At 37.6% G+C, this 25,562-nt stretch overlaps 1 protein-coding gene across 5 annotated transcripts in view; it reads right to left on the bottom strand.

Moving 5' to 3' along the window:
* PTPRK (protein tyrosine phosphatase receptor type K) overlaps positions 1 to 25,562 on the bottom strand; it is a 382,123-nt gene that overhangs the window by 290,588 nt on the left and 65,973 nt on the right. For all 5 annotated transcript variants that reach the window (XM_053973378.1, XM_053973379.1, XM_053973381.1 and 2 more), the window contains exon 2: positions 8,911 to 9,033. In XM_053973378.1, the coding sequence (XP_053829353.1) occupies positions 8,911 to 9,033 (123 nt within the window). The remainder of the gene's footprint in view (positions 1 to 8,910; positions 9,034 to 25,562) is intronic.

The raw sequence follows: 25,562 nt of genomic DNA, 5'->3' as shown, positions 1-25,562 counted from the left end.
GTGACAGAGAAAAAAACAAAAAAGGAAGGAAAAAAAAAGGAAAAAGAGATTACACAAACCTTAATAACTAGCTCAAAAAACCAAACTGAACAAGTATCTATGGTAAGTAATGATAGAAAGGCACAAATTAAATATTTTGCAGTTTTCTGATAGTAATTGTTTCATTTGCTCACCACAACCTAAGAAAAGTTTGAACCTTCTCAGTTGACTCAAAAATCTGTTCTGTAAAATAATAACTTTATTAATACTGCAGTTGTAGTCACTATTAACAAACATCAATGACTGCTGCATCAGCATGGACCTGCAGCAAAAGCACAAGGGAATATAAATTACATGCTGAGCAGTAAAAGGGTTAGAGCTCAGAAATCAATATTTAAGCAGATAGGAAAATTTCAAGCACTGTACATGGAAAACATTAAGTAAAGCATCACTTCCCTTTGTTTTTTGGTTTGGTTTTTTTGGGGGTTTTTTTTGTTGTTTTTTTTTTTTTTACTATTATTTGGCTTACTGAATTTTATCTCATCTTATTTACAGGTTTTTGTTTGTTTTTATAGGCATTGCTTCTTCTGTTGTTGGAGTTGCCATTGCTAAGATTATAGATTTGTAGGTAATTCAGATATTAGTTTACAGTTGCATAACAGATCCTGTACTGAATTGGGAATGCTCTTCCTCTGCAGTGAATTCAAAGTATCTCACAGCTTCCCTTCCATGAAGAGGCTTCATATCTGCTGTGACCAAAGTCAGAAGTTAGCCCAGGGAATGGGAGGTACCCATGCACAAAGGGTTACCTCAGCACCCTAGCAACAGAAATACATGGCATTTCTTTCTGAAGTTTACTGCTTCCAAATAATCTGCATTACATTACTCATTCTATCACAGGGCTTTTTTCTGTCTTGTCTGAACACCAGTCTTTTTCATACATCAAGTCCTTCACTCTCCTCCCCAAACAGTTCCTATGTGCTGTTTTTACTTATCCTCTTCCAAATAGTAAAATTATTTTACTTTTTTCCCCTACCTCTAATCTGGCTTCTTCTCTATCTCCTATAAGTCAAGATGTGGTTATATTACTGCTAAAAATTCCACACAGGTGAGTGGGAGCTGAATGCAGAGCAATGAGGTTTCCAGTCAGGGCAACCTACAGAAATGTTAAAGCTAAAGAATAGGAGAAGACATAGACAGGGAAGGATGCCACCTACACTTACAGCAAACTGAAGCAGCTATGCAAACATAAAATAACTTCACATACACTAGTTGTCTGCTTTTTATCTTTTCTATGAGAGTGTCCAGCCAAAGGGTGCCAAACAGAAAGTTCAAGAGGTTACCAGATGTGCTGACCCTATGCCTTCCTCTGTAAGCAGAAGCACACAAATTCTGCCCATGCTCTGAACTGAATGAAGCCACGTGAGAAGCAGCAGTACTTTAACTTGGGTCTGACCCTCCACTGTACTCCAAAATAGCCCAGAAAATTTAAAGGTGAGGCAACTGCTATCTTCAGGAGAAAAGAAGAAATACATATATACACACACACAAGCAGGCTGAAAGTGAAAATGATGGTAGGACAATGGTACATCAGGCAGACACAACACTCAAAAGTAGGGCTGGCTTGCTCCTCTCCATGCAGGTATGCTGTGAGAAACCAAATAAGACTTCTTGCTGAGCTTTGGACTTCTAGCCTTGCACACTCTGAATGCCTCTAAACGCTTCAAATAACCTGTAGCACCTTCCAGGCTACCAAGGTGCTATTCAACACTGTTTTCCCATCAATTCTGAAAGGCCAGCATAGCAACATTTTGCTTTTTGTTCACCCTTCACAATGCTACCAAAATAGTAGTTCCAGGTAAAGCCTCTTACTGACATTCACAAATACCGAAGCAGCAGCTGACTTTATACAAGCAATGAAACACTTCCACTTACAGCCCAGGCTTCTGACCAAGAGTAGCAAGAGTTGACCAGAACTGGGCATTTCTCCCTGCTCACAGTGCTGACCAATCCCATTTAAACTCCTTGAGATACAGATACCAGAAGGTAGAAAGCTGCAGCACTCAACAGAAGACTGTGTAACAAACAGGAAGACTGCTATGAATGCTCTGATGGTAACAGGATGGCAAAGGTGGATTTGTCCAAGATTGACCTACTACTTTGAAATTATCTATAAAAAACACATTTCTCCCCTTGTTTTAATTTAGTAGTCCAGATTCAGAGCAACATCCTAATATATTTCAAATATTGAACTAGGAAAAAAAAAAAGAACAAGGAAAAAGAAGGAGCAGTTTCTCAGGAGGCTGCATTTTATACACTAGATGGAAGGGGTAAGGCTGAACAGAATAGTATTATAACTTAGAAGAGGAAAAGAAAAAGCAAATCCAACTAAATCAGTGTAGATAAGCAGGTATAGTAGTTGGTCTTGAAGGTGAAGTAATTTTGTGTAAATTCAGCAAGAAATCTGTGTCAATGAATGAAAACCCAACACATTTGTTACTCCTATGCCTAAGTTATTACTATTACTACAAAAACTTTACTGTTACTAAACTCATGCCTAAATTTCTTGATGAAAAAATGGCTTATCTCAATGTACAAAAGCACTGATACGCTGTGCAATATCTATAAATCCTTCCCTGTGCCCCTCCACTGTTCACTTTATAGCAAGTGTATTTGAGAACAGGGAATCCTTGGAATTGGTCAATAGATGAATAGTGCACAGTACTGAATGAGCCAAATAGCATCAGGATGTTTACACATGTTCTTTAGGCAGATGTTAATTGCAATGGACTAACAAGGTAGGTTTCTTTCTGTTAAAGATGCTACTAATAGACAAAAAAAAGCAAGCACAAAGCTTACTTAACAAGGAAGGCAGGAAAATACGTTTTTCTGATCAAGGAAGTACTTCAAATAAATTGAGCTCCACAATGCATTGACAAGTTAAACAGAAAATAAATATAAGTCAACTTTTGGAGTAAAGGAGAATATGAAGACTTAAGCATCCAAGGAAAAAGAATAAAGCCACTTCAAATAAAACTTATATATCCTATCACATAAAGAAGTGTAAAAGGGAGAAAGACAATCAGAATTTCTTAGCAGCCCCAAACACAGACCCAAGATTTTGCATTTATCTTATAATATAATGACCCAGATAAGCTTTCAATTATCAAATTTTAAAACCACTACATTCCTGGATAGCATTTGCCAATCTATGAACTAGTCAACAAATTCCTTGCTCACAGTTTCTCTGATCTTTATACCAACAATGCAAGTCATAGGGCAGCAAAATATTGAAAATTCAGTTCTCAGCTGCTCAGTGGACTAGTAAACTTTGTTTGCCTGTCTATTAAAATAAAGGGATCCAGAAAGAGACCCTGCTTGAACTTCTCCCTTCTGTAGCACAAAACAGCAAGCTGCCACATCATGTGTGGAGCAGCAGAGCTCAGTAACCCAGGACATGGTAAGGGTTCTCCTGCTGCTGAGCTCTGAATCCTATCCATGCCTCAAGAAATACACTTTTTTTCACTAGACATTGCTTCACGGTTGGCTTTCGTCTGACTATACCCTTACACATCCACATAATTTAAATTTATTCATGGGTTAGTGGATTCATTTTTACGGGAGAAAAATTCAGGTTTAAGTGAAGTAAAAGGCCAGAAGTCTCATCTATATGACATTTACATTACAGCTTCCCTTCCTGAGCTACATCCATATGAAATCTATATTAAAACACAAATTTCATGACCTTTTGTCTCCCCTCTCTCAGTTATACATTTCATAAATGCTTACACTGGTCCTGTGCTGAAATTCATTTTGCATCATGCAGGTGACACAAAACTTATTTCCTTTCTGTACAAGGCAGAACTTAAATAAACCACTACTGACCTTTCAGATCACAACGAATACTCAACACTATTTGTACAGGAACATTTAATTTTCATGCAAATCTAAGGATGTAATGTTCATATTTCTTTCAGGCACCTTAGAGGTTTACACAAGCCCTGTACCCACTCAAGCCACCAGCTAAGGTGGTCTTCATCAGCCATATGAGCATAGCAAATCTTTTTACAGATGCACAATGAACTAGCTGACCCCTGCTGCATACTTTTTTTTTTTTTCCCAATCCACACAAGTACACAACCATATGTATATCAAAACAACTGGGAGAAAGTAGAAACATGAGAATGCTTCTGGGTATGACAGGATGTGGTAATCAGCAGTCAGACATTCTACCTAAAAACCATAAAAAAGAAATTATCATGAAAGTATGGCCTAAGATTTTTTGTCAACACATTTCCTCCCATGTCCAATACCTTTCACCATATACACGCTCCCTTCTGAAATAGCTGTGTAGGCTTGCCCCAAAATACCTGCCTAAACCAGAATGTGTTGATGTTTTACTTTTCAGGATTGTTTAGTTTCTTTTTCTTTTTTTCAGAGTAGTGAATTTAGCTTTATTCTTCAATGGGAAGGCATAAAAGGTTATATACAATTTCTGTAAAGTGAAAAAATTATTTCTGCAATCTTCTTCATTGTTACAAAGGTGGCATTTGCAAAACACTATAATACTGAGGAACACCTTTAAAGATTTAATCTGGGTTTTTTTAGTCATGCTAGATGACAAGTGCAACTAAGACTTCCCTCACTGCTGTTAATTTAGTTTACTCAGATTTCTATAAAATCAATTTTAAAAAATTAGCACATATCCGATCTAGGCACATTATCCATCTGAGAGATCAGAACTAAGATGTCCATCTCAGCACATCGGTATTGTCTACTATAATTTAGACATTCTTCAAAATGCTTCTGTAACCAGGAGGGTAACAGCCCTTATATTTAAAAAATCCTTCATTAAGTGGCTCCCATCACACAGCCCATTAGAAGCTCTCATGCCCTGACCTTGCATAGCCTCAGAGTAATGTTGCTTTTAACAGGCAAAGCAAACAGGGTAAATAAACTATCTTCTCTATCTAGGGGTAAAACCATCAGTAAATGTATTATTAATACAGATAAAATCCCCATTTGCGTATCTCCAGTGGTATAAGAAAGCAGTATTATTTACTCTGTCTACCACAAAATTAAGTTATCCATACACAATGAATAATCCCCTAAAATAACTGGAAAATATCCATAGACAAAATTGGATTTCTGCTTAAGAGCCTTCTCCAATTTCTATCTTCTATAGCATAATGTATAAAAATAACACACATGAAAACATAATACATGTTCTAAAGTGTTTGTTTGAACCTCTAGAGGATGTCTTTCTTTAGATCGACCAAGACCACAAGGTAAATAGTTGGACTTTCACCATGTCTACAAAAACACAACACTTGTTTACCAGCCCTGCCCCCCACAAAGTGCAAATATACAGTTGCAGAACCATTTTCACTTATGGAACATTTCACTAGTCTTGGACTATTTCACCTGGAATGATGGTCTGGAGAAAAGTCTGTGTTTTATTTAAGAGGTATTTTTTAAAGATGGAATGGGTAGGAGGAGACCATTAGTACTCAGCTTCGCACGTTTCCTGTACATAAGACCAACATGTTTAAAAGAGAAGTCATGTGCAAGTCCGAAAAAAAAGAAGAGCTGCATTTTCCCATGTTCCATAACAAAACCTGACACTCTGTTTTAGCCCAAAGCAGATACTAGAAGCCTTCAAGGAGCCCACACACAGTAAGACAAGACTGACAGGGCAAAACCATAGACTCCTTGAGATTATTGTAAATAAAGACTGTTTCTAGTTGAGAACCTTCCTAAATGCCAAACAGCTGGAAAGTAGTAGAGCAGTCGGGGCATGGATTAGCACTTTTTTTGTCACAACCTCTTGCCTAGGCAACTGCCAATGGCTACACTCAGAATCAGCAGATCTTTAGCTTGATCTAGCACAGTCGCTTTTATGTGCTCTCAGAAAGCTAATATGGGAAATCAGGTGTTTTCCCAGGTCTTAATAAGTAATCCAAAGATTTTATCATGTACACTGCAGTTTGGACAGTTTACAAGTTGGTATTTAAATCTGTACTCAAGCCCCTTTTTTAGGTGTTTGCTTTATTTTTAAATTAATCATTATGTAGTGCATTTATTTTTCCCATAACAGAAGATAAGTGGCTTTTGCCTCTGCTCACAGCTTGAGAAATACAATGTAGGTCAGTCTAAAAAAAAATCTGAAGTTGTGTTAATTACTCAGAGGTAATTACACTTGCTTTACCAATAGCATTTAATATTGCTACACTGGTATAATGTTTTCCATTAGGAGAAGTTTTCATATTTTCATACCACTCTGAAGCACGTGCCATTAGGTCTGAAATTTCCCATGATTCATTATCACTCTCCAAAGCACAACATTGATTTCAACTACCACCCCCGCTGAATCAAAAGTAAAGCATTGGTGCTTGTCAATTTAGCACTTGCCATAACATTAGCAATTGTCAGTTTTCTGGCTTTTACTATTTTTTACACGTTCTATTCTCTCTTGTATGCTTTATTTTGGGGAGTTTTGTTGTTTGGGGTTTTTTTAATAAGTCTTTCTGAAGGTATTGAAGACTGAAAATTGTCATTTGAAAACTGAGTATAATACTCTACAACTGCAGTGATTCTCTGTGATTGTGGTGAAGTTAGAGCCCTGAAAGCTGCATACTCACTGAAAGGATATTATCTTATTACCACAATGGTAAAACAGTGCTCCTCCCAAGACAAATCTATACCTGGAGCCCCACTTTACTGTATTCCAAAGAGATGTAAAAGACAAGGGCTCTAAACACTACAAAAATGTGTCCATGCAGAGGAGGTGCCCATCGGAGGTTTTTGCTTATCTGAAGGACTATAGACCCCGAGAAGAAGAGATGGGAAGAAAACAGCTCCTACCCTACGACTTCAGTTTCTTTGCTGTTTAGTTTTTCTGGGTACTCCTTCCCTTCTCTGCTATCTGTCACAGATAGAACATGAAAAAGTGGTCCCAAAGAGATTCCTAGCTTCTTGTACAGGTTCTTCTACAATGCAGCATTTTTCAATGTGAAAACTGCAGTAGTATTTGACCTATACTTTCATTACCAAATCTAATTCTACTTGGGTAACTTCCTCATGAGCAGGTCACCAATGTTAAAACACTGCACAGCAGATGACTGCACGCAATTTCCCTTCTGCTTTTGCCTGAACCTCTTGTTGTTCCATTTCCTGCAGATCCACCAGAAGAATTTGTCACTCATTCAAGATCCATGTTACCTTTTCAGACTTAATTTAAAACCATGGTATTTCAAACACAAATGAACCTGAGTATTTATGTATGGCATGCATCTTCAGAATCTGAAGACTCTGAACTTCTTAAGAGGAAACTCATCAGATCAGAAGATATTTGAAGCTTAGTTTTAGTCCACATGTCAGTCACCAAACATCAAGCTTGATACAAGAAATCTAGCATTCTAACCAAGGGAAGAAAAATAAATAACCAGAACTTCTGTATCTCTTTTGGTCTATCTCTGAAAAATTCCTTTATTCTGATAGATTTTATTGAGCAGCCACAATTTTGCATATAGATGAAAAAAAAAATTGCTCTGAAAGAATCCATGTGCTATGCTCAGAGAAAAATGAGTCTATAGCAGAACTGAAAAGAAATCACATGCCAGAGAGCACTGTGTCATTTAACTCTGAGAACTGCCTAAGGATGACAGGTATGTTATTTGGAATAAGCAAGAAGCTATCTTGTCATTTAGATTCATTCAAAATACAATTCTTAAAATTGCTCTTCTTCCTGTACAAGGTGTGCCAAAGGTCTAAAAATACCAAATTTTTCCCAAAATGGTTAATATACCTCCAAATTTTATAAAAAACATGTACATTCCAAAAAAATGCAAACTGAATAGTAACTAACTTCGGCCTTACTAGGGGAGATATTGTTTTGAACTTTTTTTAATATAAGACCATCACAAATGTTGAGGTTTTTTAATTTATTCCTCCTTATGCAAAACTAAAGCACCAAGAAGTCCATTAAATAAAGTGTGGGTCTTGCTTAATTAACCTAATTTGCAAGTTATTGGACATGGTAATACCTGCTCATATCAGTGACTCCAAAGCAGGGGGAATCCACTAGGTAGCAGTTAAGAAGTAAAATTATATAGATCAACCACCATTAATAATTCACAACAGTACACAAAATGCAGGGGAAGGAATGAATGGTGCACAGGTGAGGTTACTTCTGTGTGGCAACATTTCTCACTCCTTCTTCACGCATACCTCACTTCACAAAACCTTTTAGAGACAAATAAAATAGCCATGACCTTTTTTCCTCCTCTGCATGATTAATTACTTAATGTATTATTAATTGGAAAATGTAGCTGAATTTCAAATGCTTTCATTCTCTCAGCATATCATGCTGTCTGGGAAGTGCCGATTAAGCTGTTCATCAAAGGTGAGCAGGCAAGGTCATGTAGGCTGTGCCTCTTCAGTTATTCATTACCTGTCCTAAATAGTAATTAACAACAGCAATATTTCCATAAATCAAGCTTTTCTGATTACCTTCAGATGATAGGAGGTTGAGGGGGGAGGGCAAAGAAGGAATCAGTGTCTGGGGTTTTTGCATGTATCCTTTTTTGCACCATTTCTTCTACTGCCTACCTGAATAATTGAATCGATACATTGGCTGTCATATAAAACACAGAATTTTACTCCAAGTCAACAGGAATTCCACACAGAATAAAGAGGAAATTATGGTTTACTTTCTCCCTTCCCTATGTCTCACCCCAGCTTTAAAGGGGTATTTGGTCTAAGAAGGCTTCTCATTTACCAAGATTGCTATATTTATTATTTTTGTTCCTTTATATGATCTCCATCACCAAGGTTAAAGTGGGGATCTCAGACCACGGCCTTGAGGTCATCTTCAATGAGGCTTTGAGTTTATAAAGAAATTTATCCATCAGTATCTGCGAGGCTTCTCACCTTGAGGCATTTCAGGTGGCAAATAGTGAGGCTCTTGAGCACTGACATGAACCCAGTCAAAATCATCATACAGGTCTTGGTGGTAGTCACAGGGCCCAGGACCATCATCGAACGTGCATCCTCCTAGAGAAGAAATTTGTTATTAGTTTATTTAAAAGCAGAGACATTCCAAGAGTCAAGCAGAGGTGTTTCTTTGGGGCCCACCACAACTGCAGTGCCCATGCAACCTTGTACCACAGTTCACAGGCTTGCATTTACAAAGCTAAAACCCGCAAACAACTCACCCATCAGTGTTCCCCTCTCTTTGGTAAAAACATCACTACTCCACACAAATAATTTCCCCCAAGAGCACCTTCTGTCAGAGCAAATCATAGCCTGAAGTCAACAATTCAAGTGAAACCTACCTCAGAGTCTGTGTAACAAAAAGCAAAATGCTATCTAAACCACAGAGGAAACTGAAAATAGACCAAGATCAAAAATGAAAAACAAAAACTCTGAAAGCAAAAGCAGTCCAAACACTGACAACAAGATAAATACTGTGCCCAAAACAGTCAGAAAAACTAATTAAAATTACTTAGAAAAAAAATAATTGCGGCAGAATGAATTGGGTAATCTTCATTTACTAAATCAATCTAGCATACCATAGTAAGGCATCTTTTCAGGGTCACACAAACAACAGATATGAAAACCTTACAACTAAAGTTGTGAGAAGTGACAGAGAGAAAGAAAAAATGGAAGGAATGTAAATGATGGGAGGAAAAAAAAGATAATTCCCATGTAGCACAGTCATGTCTGCCCTGTCTCACTCAGTAAGTTTTTTATTCCATTCTTGACTCAAGGCCATTAAGTAGGCTGGGAAAAGAGAGAAGAAAGCATGACAATCTCAGAAAAAGATCAAGGTTTGAGAATGAAGAAACAAAGGAATCAAAGAGCCTGGTCAAAGAAAAAGCAGAGCGTAAAGGCAAGAAAATACAGATATCATGCATACAATTCTGCAGCAGCTGTTATCTCTATGCATGGCACACAGCCCTGGAGTTTGCTCCTCCTACTCAAAAACAAAACACAATAGCAGGAGAGAGTGAAAAAGAAAGCAGTGCATTCATCATTACTCAGGTGGTATTTTTTAATCTAGAAAAGTTATATAAGAATTAGACTACAGACAATTTTTGAAAGCCAGGGGAGATATTCCTTGCATGCCCTTCTCCCTCAGTAACTCTCCCTCAGTAACATGCTCTTCTCCTCAGTAACTTGGGCACATCAATCCAAATAACAATGCTTATCACAACAAAAGTTCCTTTTGCTAAGACACTTCTAGAATAACAGGGGTATTTGTATTGACTTTGTTGTCTTTTTAAATATAAAATATGGGACAAGTACTTTGAAAACAAACAAAAACCCCTTATTACAATAGATTCCAGTGTTGCCCTACAATGAGTCACCACAACAGCAGAAACAGCCAACATCCTTCCAGGCCTGCCAGGGTCTCACCAGCTCACACTGCACTCAGGAGGTGAATGGGCTGGAGGGAAAAGGGGATATTGAGGACCATCAGGAGCTACAGTCTGTGCTTATTTCCTGCCCTCTGTACAAGACATACACGGTACCAGGTACTCCCAGAATTACCTTTTAACCAACGTTTCATCTGGCAAGAACATCAGGACAGAAAGAAAATTCTACACTGAAGCAAAATTTGTGACAAATCTTTGTACCGTAAACCCTTAAAACTTCATATGCATCTCTGTATTAACAACACTTCTTACTCAAACATCACCCTGTGACGACATAAGCAGAGCATCAACAGCAGCAACAAAAGCACCACAACATTTTATTCCCTGTACTAAGTTGGTTACTACATCGGTGTCACTGTCAAAGACTGCAAGGCATGAGAGAAATATTTGTGTGTCAGAGTAATATTTGTACTTTTCAATGTCCCAACTCCAGTGCCCTGTGAGAGACTTTTCTAATTAACATCTATTTTGATAAAGCCAAAAATACTTAGAACATAAATCTTGCACTTTGATTTAACTTACACTTCTATGATCACTCTACAGCAAAAAAATGTACATTTCCTTCAACATTTTACTGATAAATGAATAGCAGTTTCCCTTAAAGGGAAGTTATCAGTCTGCTGTCCCAGCACCAAAATGACATATGGCTTTGAAGCACATACCTGCAGGGCACCCATTACCCTTTTAAATGGTTTGAGTGCCCTCAGTATATAAATTTAAACTACCAATGAATCTTTTAGACTCATTTGGAAGATGAATGTCCTTAATTGCTTGTCTTTGTAGCCACTATTAATTTTAGTTATCAGAGTTCTGATTAGCAATAACAATGTGCCTGTTAATACACAGCAAGCAATCCCAACCTCCATGTGTGCACACTATGGCTGCACCCACAGAACAAGCAAATGTGCATTTATCATGTGCACAAGCAAAGTTTATCAGGACAGATTATCAACCCACTAAAAAACGAACCCCGTAACATTGCTTGAACCAATGGCTTCCTCTCATTGCCACCTTACCGCTTACCAACATACCGAGACATTTCAAGGCAAGTAAACAACCAATGCTGTAGTGTTTTATCTAGCACAACACAAGACAAGACAAGCATTTCAAACCCCCTGCAGACTACTCCTTAAGACTTAAAACATGAGCAGATTCAGACCTCTCCTTCTCTGTTTTAACAGTCAATTGCCTACATGGTATTTCAATAACTCCAGGCAGTAAGAGACAAACCTAGTGCAACATGCTGTGTGGAAAACACAAGGAGAAGAGGTGGTGGGTGGGTGAAACCTGCAGTGATGTATTTTTTTCACAGCCATTTGTTCAAAACTGTCTACATTTTAAATCAAATCTTAAATCACTCAAACATAAAACCACATCTGACACAAGTACCCAGCAGGTCAGGACTTATTAGCACCCTAACTCAGCTACTGAGCCATTGTCCACAATAATGTAACAGCATTGCTAAGGGAAAATAGTGGATCAGCTTGACCACTACCTTCCAATGAATTTCAGCAGCTGAACTCAAGTACCCATTCATATTTGTTGCCTAACATTTTGACAACAGTCTGCTAATATCCTACAAATGACAAGTCATAAATCTCGTACTAAGCCATCTGTAATTTCCCCAAAACTCAATAAAACAGTATTATCAACCACTGTCCCATTACCTATGACCACGACATTCCTTTAGCTACTGCTGATGTACAACTTAAAATTTTTCTTCAATACTACCCCACCACTGGAATTTGTCCATACCTACCGATACACATCCTGCCAGTGATTTGTACACCTCTGCTCAAATCTCTGGGCTGGAAGCACAGTGCTGACATTCAAATGCTTTTGGATCTTGCACTACCTAAATCCACATTTACCTCAGATTTCTATTATGCTTCTGAAAAAAATGGCAACAGCAGCAGTGATCAACAGTAATACACCAGACCAGTCTGACTTCAGCGGGCCCTGATGAGGGCTGAAGGACTGGGATGCAAGGCAGTCAGTAGTATCTCCTCCTTTCAAACAACACTGCCCTCAGGACACAAACCAGAAGAGCTGGACAGGACAGCATCAACCAGAGCCAAGGGCTGCCACACCTGCAGTGGTGGCAGAAGCCATCAAGTCACCCTCAACAATCAAACAAAAAAGAAAAAAGCAGGTAGTCCATCAGAAACAAACACCCCACCAACAGTTGGAATAGAAAACTAAGAAGACAGAATTTTAAGTGTCTATGATTATTTTGATTGTATTTTGGATCAATCAAATTTGTTCAGTTGCTTGTGAAGTATTTGGGAAACATTTACATTTAGCGGAAATCAAGCAAAACAACGATTCCATTATCTTTTCTCATAAGCTGCACTAGGTTATCAACTTCAGCTTAAACAGTCCGAGAACTCACACACTCCCCTTCAACGTCCTTTTAAAAGATAAATGATAAATCATACTAGCCTCAAAAAATTTCCTGCCTACCTGTCCATTTTCATTTATGAAAGATAAAGAATCTTAAATGTTCATTATACAAAGAAAGATTAATATCCCACACTGAACTCTCAGAAAATAAATTAAAGCTCTGCTTAATAACAAGGTCATCAAGATTAACCTAAATTTAATCTCAAAATTAATCATAAAATCCCCCAAATTAACCAAAATTTAATGAAGATTTAACAAAGATCATTTAGTCAAGAATTTACACATCATCTGTTGTAGGGGCTTGACCCTGGCTCAAGACCACGTGCCCACCAAAGCTGCTCTATAAGTCCCCTCCTCAGGGAAGAGAAAAATATTTTGAAGGACCCTCGGGTGACTCACCAATTACCGTTGTGGGCAAAATCACATTCAACTTAATTTTTCACCAATCAAATTTGAGCAGTGTAATGAAAAATAATACCAAATCTTAAAAAACCTTTTGTCACACAGAAAATTTTTCTCCTTAAATCTGTTATCCCAGAGGCACTACTACTGTCTCTGATAGGCTCAGCCTGGCTCTTTCTTGGAGTCTGGCATTGGCTTTATCAGACACAGGGGAAGCTTCTGGCAGTTCTTCACAGAAGCCACTCTTGTCTTCACAGAGCCCCCTAGCCACCAAAACACAAACACAAAACACCTATAAAAGCTATTTCAAATAATTTATGTATTTACATTTAAAGATAAATTACATTTTTTTAAATTATAATAATTCCTTAGCAGCAGCACTTAGTACTGGCATTGCCCTATAATTTTGATTTATCCTACCTTCTTTTATAACAACCCAGAAAAGAAGAGCTAAACAGATCTTTTCTCCACCTGGTTAAAATATAAATAAGCTTAAGACTAGAAGAAGCATGTGTCAATAACTGCCACTGATAAATGGATGTCCATTACAACTTTACTGTGGACTCCCAGCTCATCAGCTCAGGATAAAAAGAAAGACTGATTCCGAATTTGAATAACTGATCATTATCTGACAATTCTTAAGTTATCACTGCACTCCCTAGAGATTATGTCACTTCTGCTATTTAGAATAGAAACATTCAGTTGCACAACAACATTAAATTCAATTTAAGATACTCATAGCATTTATTATGAATAGCATTATAGTGCACTGGAGATCTACTGACTTCTAGATAAAAGATACTATTCCCTAATAGCATGCAAAAAGTCTGTATGCCCATTTTAATATATAGATTTTAGAAGTGTTCTTCATTACTTAGTGCTATAACCTATCAACATGGCAAAGGATTTTTTTCAGCCTCAGAATGGCATGTATAGAAAGACAGTTGAAAGCATCCAACTTTACAGTTTAGTTCTGAGATCTGTTTTTGCATCTGACCAGGTCTGGTGTTATGCAATACTCAAAACACACTAGTTATATCTTACTCGTTCATGCTCCTCCATTTCAAGGAGCTGGTTGTAAGCCCAGAAACTCATCCACTAGGACCAGGCAGATCACCAATACAGGAAGGAAAAAAAAAAAAAAAAAAAAAAAAAAAAAACAACGAACAAATGCACAAGAGAAGAATTGAACTAGAAGCACACAAGAACATTCTGTCAGCACAACTTCTCCTGTTCACAGGGCTCAGTTACCAATGGTTTCTCTTGGAACTTCTATGTATGAAGATGTCGCAGTAGGGATTAAATAATCTTTTCTCATTCAGCTCAAATGACTGCTTGGAACAATCTACTTGTTTTATTCAAAAGCATGCTTTTATTTTTCTTCACCACCTGCTGTAAAAGCATAATGAATAGGTCTAAATCTATCAAAGTAGATGGCTCCATGGCAAGAACCCAGTATAAAATTATGTTGATCTGTGATGTCAGGTAAAAGTCCTGTGAATTTTTTTTTTCCTTCTCATATTGAGTGGTGAATTCAAAAGTTGAAGATAAAGGTGCTATAGCAGGTGTCTTCTCTGTCATATACATCCAGGTACAAGTTCTGCTTTTAAAAATCACCCACTTTCCACGTTAATTTACCTATTTATATTACAGTACACCTTGAAGCACAGGATGTTTTCATCTTCTAAAGGCGCTACATAATTTCTGTTATGAGCATTTTAAAACACCTTGACTGCAGAGCATTCAGATACCTGTTAATACTATACTAAGAATTGATGTTAATGCAGTTTGAGAATAAATCTTAATGACTTATGTTAAAATGCTTATGTTAAGTATTACCTACTGAAATGTAACACTGAAACAACCTTAATTAACCTATGGCATCTAAAAAAGCAGAAGATTAGCAGCACTATTTAGTGTTAAAAAAATAACCATGAAAAGAATTGCACTTAAAGAGAATTACAGATTCTCCACTACAGGGAGAAGTCATACTAAATACTAAGAACATTTATCTTCCTTAGTAGATATCTTATTTTGTAGTACTGAAATTCATTACACAAAACAACTGATTTCAGGTACTAGCAATAAAAACCAACTAAACTCAACTACCTGCAAATGTTTTTTTTTTTTTAAATTCTTCTAGACTTGTTCTTAATATCAGGAAGTTCTAATCACCCTCTTAACTTAGGAACTTCAACATGGAACTCCAAGTCTCAAGAATGTAAACAACAAGAGCAAAATAGGAAATATGGCAAATTATTCCTAAATTAATATTATTATATTTTAGTTGTAGGGCTTTTGCTGGTGTTGTTATAACAGTCAAATAATCTAAACATCTCTACAAATATAAATTTTTCTAACAAGGAAGTGGACAAATTTCTCCTATATCAGTATTTGCTATAAATCACTGTGAAATTAAAACCAATCCCACCCTTGTAAAGTCCTTAAGTAGTGCCATAAACAAGGAGACGAGTAGGGGAAAAAATGCTAAACAGCTCACAATCTAGTCTGACCTAGATGCATATTCCTCTTCATTGTCTGTCTTCCACATTTCTTATTAATAAATACCTAATTTAATAATAGCTAATTTTAGAATGGAAAGATAGGAACTAGATAATTATTAGGTGCAAGTTATGGAGAATGCAAGAAGCCTCAGGTGGACATCCTTTCCTGTGCTCTTCAGGGCAAGAAGAAGCATTTATCCTAGCCTCAAATATTGGAAGAGCATGAAGATTTACAATTAGATGTGGTCTACCTGACCATGCCACTTATTTGATTTCTTCTATTAAATTAGCCTCTCTCACTCTTTATACCCAAGCTGGAAAAGGCTTGTACATCTCTGATTTCAAAAAGCTTCATATTCACTGCCAAGAGGAATCTTTTCCATGGTTTACCAGCAGTGAACAGAATGGAAAAACAAAAGAGATGGAGATGAACAAAAGACACTATCTGTCTTTCAGTTTCCAAACTAAGCAAAACATAATCTAAACAAAAGTGTCCTTAAATTTCCGCTTGCTCTCCAGGGAAGAGGAGTTCTTCTGTTCTTTACTGGAGAGGTGACAACATGTAGCAGTGAAAAGTCACAATCGCTTAATGTCTTTTTCATCCTTCCTTGACATGGGCAAGGCAGCAGAGAGCAAACAGCCCTACATATGCAGATCACTTTTATATAACTGAAAGTTATCAAGACAATTTTCATTTCAGTTCACAAGATATTTCTGAAACCATGAGAAGAATTAACAGTTTCATTAAATGATGTACAGATTTTCATCAATATACAAGTTAAAACATCCACAGAATGACAACGCTATTTCATATTTCAGCTTAAAGGCTGCAAGCTTCAGTATTCCTGCAGTACACTGAGCAAAATTCTGACCAACTGCACTGGTGACAAGATATTATACCATTATAATATAAAAAATTGGGGTTTTGAGGGGTGGAATCATGCTCTTGAAATTAATAAATATTTTCATAACATTACCAATAGTAAAATGCCAGCAAACAAGTTCTCTGTCTTCAAGAACACAATTGGGAGTTCCAAAAATAAACTATTCACTTCGACATTTTTAATGGATATGTGGACTTACAATGCTGCTTCTGAAAACAGCACCTTTACCAAGACACTGCTAGTGCTTATCTATAGAAAATCTATATCACAGTCTCTGGCATTTCTCCTAAGCATTCTCACAATATACTGTTAAAAGGCAATGGATAAGAACAAGATTAAATTCAGGAGTGCTAACTGAAGACAGCCCTACAAAAAGTAGATTAAATCACAAAATTTTCTACATTGAGTGTTAGGTTATTTTGTAACTTACTCTCCAAAGGAAAAAAAAAAGATGAAAAAGTACTTGGAACAAAAAGTTCACAACTTCTGTCTCTATCTCTAGTAATCATGCCACCAATTCAACCACAAAAACAGGCCTAACAGCTACACATCACCAAATAAGCTGAGTTGGAAGGGACCCATCAGGATCATTGAGCTCAGCCCCTGGTCCTGCACAACACCATCCCCAAGAGTCACACCATGTGCCTGAGAGCATTGTCCAAACACGTCCTGAACTCTGTCAGGCTGGTGCTGAGACCACTACCCTGGAGATCCTGTTCCAGTGCCCAACCACCCTCTGGATAAAGAGTCTTTTTCTAATATCCAACCTAAACCTCCCCTGACACAACTCCAGGCCATTCCCTTGGGTCATGTCACTGGTCACCACAGAGAAGAGATCAGTGCCTGCCCCTCCTCTTCCCTTTACAAGGATATTGAAGACCGCAATGAAGTCTCTGCTCAGTCTCTCCTTCTCCAGGCTGAACATACCAAGTGATCTCAGCCACTCCCCATATGGCTTCCCCTCAAGGCCCTTCCTCATCTTTGTTGCTCTCCTTTGGACACTCTCTAATAATTTAATCTCTTTTCTTTGTTGCTCTCCTTTGGACACTCTCTAATAATTTAATCTCTTTTTTATATTGTGGTACCCAAAACTGCCCCCAGCACTCAAGGAGAGGTCACCCCAGTGCAGAGCAGAGCAGGACAATCCCCTCCCTTACCCAGCTGCAATGCTGTGTCTGATACCTTCCAGGACATGCTTGGCCCTCCTGCCTGCCGGGGCACTGCTGATTCATGTTCAACCTTCTGCCAACCAGGACCCCCAGGTCCCTTTCCATGGCACTGCTTTTTAGCATCTCAACCCACCCTATTAAAACTTTCACAGTTTAGCCATAAAATAGTGTGATAGGGGACAATACAAGTTATTTAAAGTTTGTTCTAGAAGCCATTTCTTTTACTATTAGTTATTAAAACTTCTTCAACAAACAAAAAGCAAAAGCTTCCAGTTAGACAATAGGAGCAACTATTCAACAAAAAAAAAAAGTCTCCTCTTGGAGAACAACAAGCAAGTTACCACAGCATCAGTGCAGAAACCAGAGAAATGAGTTAATGAGAGAAGAGTACATAACTTATACAGACTGAAGTTTAAAAGGAGCTCAAGGAACAGAGCTCAAAATGAATGTGGACAAGATGAAAGCTGAGGACTTCTTAAGGGGCGATGAGCATAAGACTGTGTATAAAATATTAAATTGTCATGCAGAAAGGAAGATCAAATTAAATGCAAGGAAATGGACGAGCTCTGACATTGAAAATGACAGAAGCTGTTACAAAAGGTCATTTCTCAAGTCTCAGAAGGAGGTAAGTCCAAGAAGGTAAAAAGATGATGGAAGAGTTTGGTCATTGTATAAATCCAGAGTCTCAAGAGAGACCCTCTCAGAAGAGATATTTTGAGAAACAACATCAAGGTACATAAAGAATTAAGCTAGCAGCGAATCAATCACAAAACTTGGGCACATGAATAGGAGGGGCAATGAGCAATACTGAGTTTAAAAATATACCTTCACACACACATGCACTGCCAAACTAAAAGCCAAATCCTTGTGTATCAGAAGTGAAGATACTGCTCTAGTTTCTTATTTTGTAGTAAGAAAAGTGGTAGGTTCTTTAATATGAGGCATATCTTTTCATGGAATCCAGCAAGATGAAAGGAAGCTTAGAAAGAACAACAGTGTAAATGTATTTTGAAAGCAGTGAAGGTTTCTATACCCATGGGAAACAGCCAAGCTTCCAAATTTAGTGAAAGATCTGATGAGATACAGATCAACAAATAATAAATTCAAGATATAAAGGGGCCCCAATCTACAAAATTAGAGAATAGTTTAGTGTGGAAGGGACTACTGCAGGCCATCTGGTCCAACCACTCTGCTCAAGCAGAGCCATCTAGATAGAAACAGTTGCCTAAGACCACGTCCAGACAATATCCCAAGGATGGAGATTCCACAGTTTCCCTGAGCAACCTGTGCCAGTGCACAGTAACCCACACAGTTAAAACAAAAAACAACCAAAACACACAAACAAACAAAATAAAGCAAAACAACAACAACAAATTTTTAAAAACATGTTTATAAGTGTTTCCTGGTGCTCAGTGGCACTCTCCCTGTTTGGAAGACAGCATCAAAACCTCACTGACGTCTAAGCAGACATTATTTGCTGATGTCCCTCACAGATCTGGAAATGACTTCAAGTATGAGCTGTTAAATCACCTTCCCAGAATCAAGGTTAAACAGAGCAGCCTATCCCTTCCTGTCTTCTCCTTGCATAATCTCCTATTAAAATGATGTCTTATCTTAAAACTTTTCTCAGTGTCTTGGTTTGAAATTACAAACTAAAACACTCAGCAATGCTTCATACTTTTCCTGGTGTCAAATTGAAGCTCTGCATTTCCTTACTGGCTTTAACACCTTTTATTCAATCACAAAGACAATTATAACATTGCCTCCTGCAATGTTATGCTTAAAGATGGACTAAAGTATTACAAAAAATCTAAGATAAAAACCAGAATTATACACAAACTTTTCATAATAAACAAGCTGAGAACAGCAAACACAAAGAAATAGAGATTTGTCTTCTATCTTCTACCTTTCCTCTTTAGACTTACAAATGAGAGTCTTCCTTTACAGGTGCCCTACAGAATCAAATAAATGTTAAATGGATGATTACTTCACACACTACTCTTTGTATTAGTTGTAACTTCATTCTTCAGCAAAAGAAGATTTATCAAAATACTTCACAATTTTAGATAGATTACATTGGGAGAGAGCAATCTGACAGCAAAGCTCTTTAACACACTCAGAGAAACATACACGATGCTAACAATTCTGTTTCTTCCTTTATATCTTGTAGCCATATCACTACTTGCTATTGAACTGATTTAGAATATAAATTGTGTGATAAATTTAGAATATAAATTATGTAAACAAGTACTATGTCTCTCCTCTCATCAGATTTGGTCCTCAGCAAGATCTCTGATGAACAGACAGCACAAATCATCAAACTATTTTGGACAAAACTTACTGATATGCCGTCAAACTTAGGTTTACTTGTGCAATTGAAAAAAAAAAAAAAACCTCTCAACAGAAAAATTACAATAGACACATAAACTTCGAGAAAGAAATCACTATTTTAGGGTAGAAATATTTACAATCAGAATAGTAGAAATACTACAATCTAACAACAAAAAAAATGTAATGTTATTTTATGGCTTCCCAGGGAATTGAGCTCAAGGACTTTAAACTTGTGTTTTTATCTTTAAATCTGCACTTGAATTTCAATAAAACTAACTATTACAAGAATACTTAACTGTATTATAGTATTTTCAAGCAGATACAAGTTGTATTTAATCTCTCCACTTCTTAAATGGAGAAGCATTGTCACTGGGTTGGCTTTTTAAAATAGTGTAAGCCTGAAGGTTAGATCTACTTTAGACTGTGCAATGAAGTCGTCGCTTTTGTAGTCAATCATCTGTGTGTGTCCTGAAGGCACAGTGCCCAAAGCACAGCAAGGAGAACAGAGAAACACTATTCTGACAATCTTGCCAGTTCAGCACACAAGTGAACACATATCCCCTTCATGTTACATGTTGCACAGAAGCTAAGTGCAAGAAAAACCTATGGCTGAAAATTGTCCTGGTAGACACTGATAGACACTGCCAGGACTAGTCAGAGCATAAATTTGCCACTCAGTCTTTAGATTTTAAGGCTGAATTAAATATTTTCAGGAAAACATGAGCTTGATGCTAAATAATAGCTAAAAGATAATCCAAGAGTTAAAATAGAAAATTTAAAAAAGAATACTGAACATTTCTTCATAAAATTATAAGCCACATCCAGAATTCTTGTGTGGTTCTAGTTTTCCATCTCCTAAGATTTATAATAAAATAATAAAGGCTTAGAGAACATTTGAGAGGAAAATAAAGGAAAAGAAATCTCACACTTCACTATTGGACTAACTTCTCTTTTTTTCAAATTAGAAAATGCATTTACATATTCAACTAGAACTTGTACAAGTATTGCATGCCTATGTTTTCACAATATCTTTTCAGTTAACCTTTGGTAGCATATTCACAAAGGTGTATATGACAAAGTATTTTTTGGCATGCCATTACCTAAAACAGCATGCAATTTTCTAGGTAAAGGAAAGAAAATATGCAGCAGGATAAGCTGCTAAAGAGTATCATTTTTTAAACTCCTACTATATCTCATCTGAGAATGAAAACTTCATAGAAGGCAAAAATATTTGAAAAGCTTCACATTTGGGGTTTGTTTTGTTTTTTTAAAGCCAGAAGAAAAAATGTGAACTGTTTCAGTGGACAAAGTGTGTCCTAATGCTTGCATCACTTGTCACTATAAATAAATTTTTTAGAAATTAAAAATTAAAATAAAAATACTAGCCTCTCCACAAAAGCTGTAGTATTCTTCTCTGTTTCTCAATTTTTCTCTATTATAACTTAAAGCTCAAAATTGGCTCTGCACTAATACAGAACATAATGCAGAGCTATACATTCACAAGAAAATATTTCATAGAGACCAAAACCCAAGAAAAGCAAACAATTTTTTAACACAATATAAAAATCAATACTTAATAGCCAACACATAATCTGGATGCAATGAATGAAGCAACAAGCATAATAAAAATATTGCTAATTTAGAAATGAAACACTTCAGTACCAGAGGGATATAAGCAATTTGTAATAAAACAGCCTCAAAGTGTGATGAAAAGTTTCCTCCCTCATTTTTTGCCATATCACAATCCACAAGCATGGTGAAGTTCTGTCCCCTCCTTGCATACATTTTGAAGGAACAAAGACAGACTCCAGGTCTCGTTTGTTTGCATCTCATCTCTGTGTGTCCTCATCTACAAATACATTTGCAAACCCTTTTTCTGTGGGGTTGATTCCATCATACCCCTCATCTAAAGTGGTCTCCCTCTGTCTAAACTGAACCTCAGCCTGCCTTTCTGACAATCTTAGAGAAGAGCAGCCCAAGTTACAACCGCCCTTTTACTCTTTCACTCCACACTTGATCTCAGGTCAGCACTTCTTTTCTCAAGTATCACAGGTACCATCATACAACATTGACATGATCCTTCAAGCCTCTTCATGTGTCATTCGCTCCTGCTATACCCAGTTTTTGAAGGATAACTAAAAAGCTTCTCAGAGACACACTATCTTCCAGCTTTCATCTCCCCTTAACCCAATTACTTTGGCATCTCTTCTCTGCCCTTGACAAATGAGTCTTCTCCCACATTTATCTATTCACAGCACTGTTGAAAAGACTCTTTTTAAAGCCCATCATCTTTGGCTGCATTCCACTTTCACTTCCTCTCTCTCCATTTTCAAAGAACAAACTTTATTTTTTTTTACCTTTCACTGTTTATGCCCACTTACAGAAAGCCAGCCAATTCAACTCAACAAAATTCATGGCAGCAACTGGCAGAAACCTATTCCTCTGTTGCTGTTGCTGGATTTGCTTTCCTCTGGTTTAGATAGTTAAAACAACACAGAGGGTTAAAGGGGAAGAGGGAATGAGGGGTTAAATACAACAAAAAATATATTACAAGACTCATAAGAATAGAATAAAAATAAAAAATAAGGCAGATGTGTTTAGAGGGACAAGAGCACGGAGGCTTTGGAAAGCAAACCCTTTGGTTGTCTATGCTTCCTCCTTTTAGTTGCCCATAGATGTCCAATGTGGGGAAGGGGAAAATCTTACCATACTACTCATCTAAGCTGTCAACAACATAAATTTAAGAGTCAGAATGGGCAACCTGGCAAAGGCACAAGAGTTGTGGGTAGCTAACAAAATGCAACGTTTCAGATTTTTTAAAGTTGAGAATGAAGTGCAAGTGCAGCTCAAAGCTGACAGCCAGACCAAGAGGCCAAAAGCATTACTCTGCAGTCTTGCACTGCTTGCATCTCATACCACCCTACAGAGCAAGGAGAATTGAAAATGACTGACTTTGCCAGCACATACTTTACTATTCAAAGAAAAGAGGGAGACATTGTCAGCACCTTCTCTGTAGTGACTAGCGACCCACACACTATTGTGCTTTTGTCTTGATCTTTATACAAACCAGGAGGAGTGGAAACCACTCCTCATCATCCAGCCCAAATAGTATCAGCTAGAGTTAACTTGGTAGACATCAACACGTCATTACAGATGCAAACTCTTAGTGACAGCCTTCATTTTTGTGATCCAGGAAGGGAGAGATGCAGCAGGGGTTAGGGGAAAGTTGAGACATATCAACACCATTTTGATCCCATCAGCTCAACATCTTCCTTGTCCATAGCCCTCTCACTAAAGTGAACTATCACCTTCTGGTGGCAGAAACAATCACCTTCAAAAAAGGATAAAGCACAGAATAGGTCAGATTGGAAGGGACCACAGTGGATCATCTGGTCCAAACCCCTGCTCAAGCAGGGTCAGCATAGAGCATGTTACTCAGAATGCTGTCCAGACAGTTCTTGCATATCTCCAGTGAAGGAGAATCCACAGTCTTTCTGGGCAACCTGTTCCAGTGCATGGTCACCTACAGAGTAAAGAGTTCATCCTCATTTTCAGGTGGAACTTCCTGTGAATCAGTTTCTGACATTGGTTGTATTGCTCAGCTGAGCACAATACTACTGAGAAGAGCCTAGCTCCACTGTCTTAACACTTTCCCTTGAAATAACAAAACAAAACAAAACAAAACAAAACAAAAAAAAAAATCAGGGACACCCAGATCAGTTATATAACGATAAGTTACATTTTGTAGCACAAAATCACCACTCAGAATTTGCTGCAAGACTCTAATAATTCATCTCATAGACTAGTCAACATAGCAGAGCTAATTTTTAGCACTGGCTGTATTCTGAGGTCCTAAATTTGACACACCATTTTGCAGACTTATAGCAAAAAATGCTGATGACTGATGCCATTTAGAAGATACACTGAGACAGTCCACTAACAAATCTATCCAGAATAATTCCTAAGTGATCTGTTCCTACACTGCAACACAAGAAACTGTTTTCAGTCTCTGCAAGAACAGCTTAACAGAACAGACCATAAGAGTGGGTATGAGGACTAGCGCTCCACATTTTCAAAGCTCTAATTGGTGCTACCCTTCAATTCACATAGTAGTTATCTATGCTGGTGTCTTCTGTCTGGATAACTATTGTGAATACTTTTTAAATCCTGAGGGAAGCAGGAATTGCAAACCGGCAGTTACAGCGTGCTTTTACTGCAATTGGCATATTTTCCATCTCTAGTAATGCTTTTGCAAGTCAGTAGCAGAGCACTTCCAAAAAAGAGCTCTAACAAAACAATCCACATCTGTTCTCTTTCAGCAACGCTCTCAGTAGGTCTCTGACTTACTATGGCCACCTGATAAAATTGGATGCGGCACCCTCCCTGTCAGCCCAAAAATCACAATAATAGCCTACACAGCAGCAATATTGGATCTACCCAGGGATCCCTCATACTCACTGGACATCTGCTCTTCAGTGCTGCTACTCCACAGCCTGAATATCCTGCATCAGTCTGGGCCCACCTACCTTACATGTATCTGTCATACAACTCCACACTACTCTGAGTGTCATTTCAGACTACAGATGGTATCCCTACCCCAGCTGCCGCTGGTGAGTCACACTGCTCTGCCATTTGCTCACTTTGAATACGCATTTGCTAAAACAGTCACAAAGACTGAAAGCTCATCTGACTTATTGTACCCAGATCTGTTTTGGTATCAGACATCACGTTTTTTTTTTTTACTTACTGCCAGCTTTGTCACGTCACAGTTGGTCAGTGGCAACTGAATAGAAAAGGATAAGAAACCACACAGAAAAGATGTTTTAGTCAGCTTCACTACTTCAGGATGCTTCCAAAGCACCTGCCTGCTGGCCAGAGAGGCCCTTGGTGCACACAGGCAGCTTGGGACCCAGCTGCATTACAGCTGAGTGGTGCACAGCTGCATGCAGATATGTAAAGCAACAAACTCACAGAGCACAGGCTTCAACCCAGAGCAGTCACAGGCTAATACAAGAAATTTCCTTTCTAAAAACTGCTGTGGTTTGATTTTTACACACACATCAACAGCAGCAGTAATGAAATTTGAAAGCTGATTTCCAGAAATATTTTGCTACCAACTGTCTAATCCATCTACTTCAACCCATTCAATACTACTACATTCAATCCATAAATTAGAGAATTAGAAAATATTAAAGAGCTAAAGTGCTAGAAATAAATTAATTTGTTAGATAACAGACAACCCAACATGAAGGAGACTGACAGAAAAAAAAATCATTCCTTCAGCATAACCTTCAGTTATAAAAAGGCAGGCAGGTCCAAATACACTCTCATATTTTGCGCAGAAAATGTTAGGCAAAATAAGTGTTCTCAAATATTATTCAAGACAAGTGACTACCCACCACACGACAGTTTTGCAATTAATAATTTTTAAAACAACAGAAGAGAGAATCT

This window comes from Vidua macroura, chromosome 3 (assembly GCF_024509145.1).
Source record: "Vidua macroura isolate BioBank_ID:100142 chromosome 3, ASM2450914v1, whole genome shotgun sequence".
Lineage (NCBI taxonomy): Eukaryota > Metazoa > Chordata > Aves > Passeriformes > Viduidae > Vidua > Vidua macroura.
The sequence above is the reverse complement of the archived record's forward strand: the minus strand, read 5'-3'. Positions and strand labels throughout refer to the sequence as shown.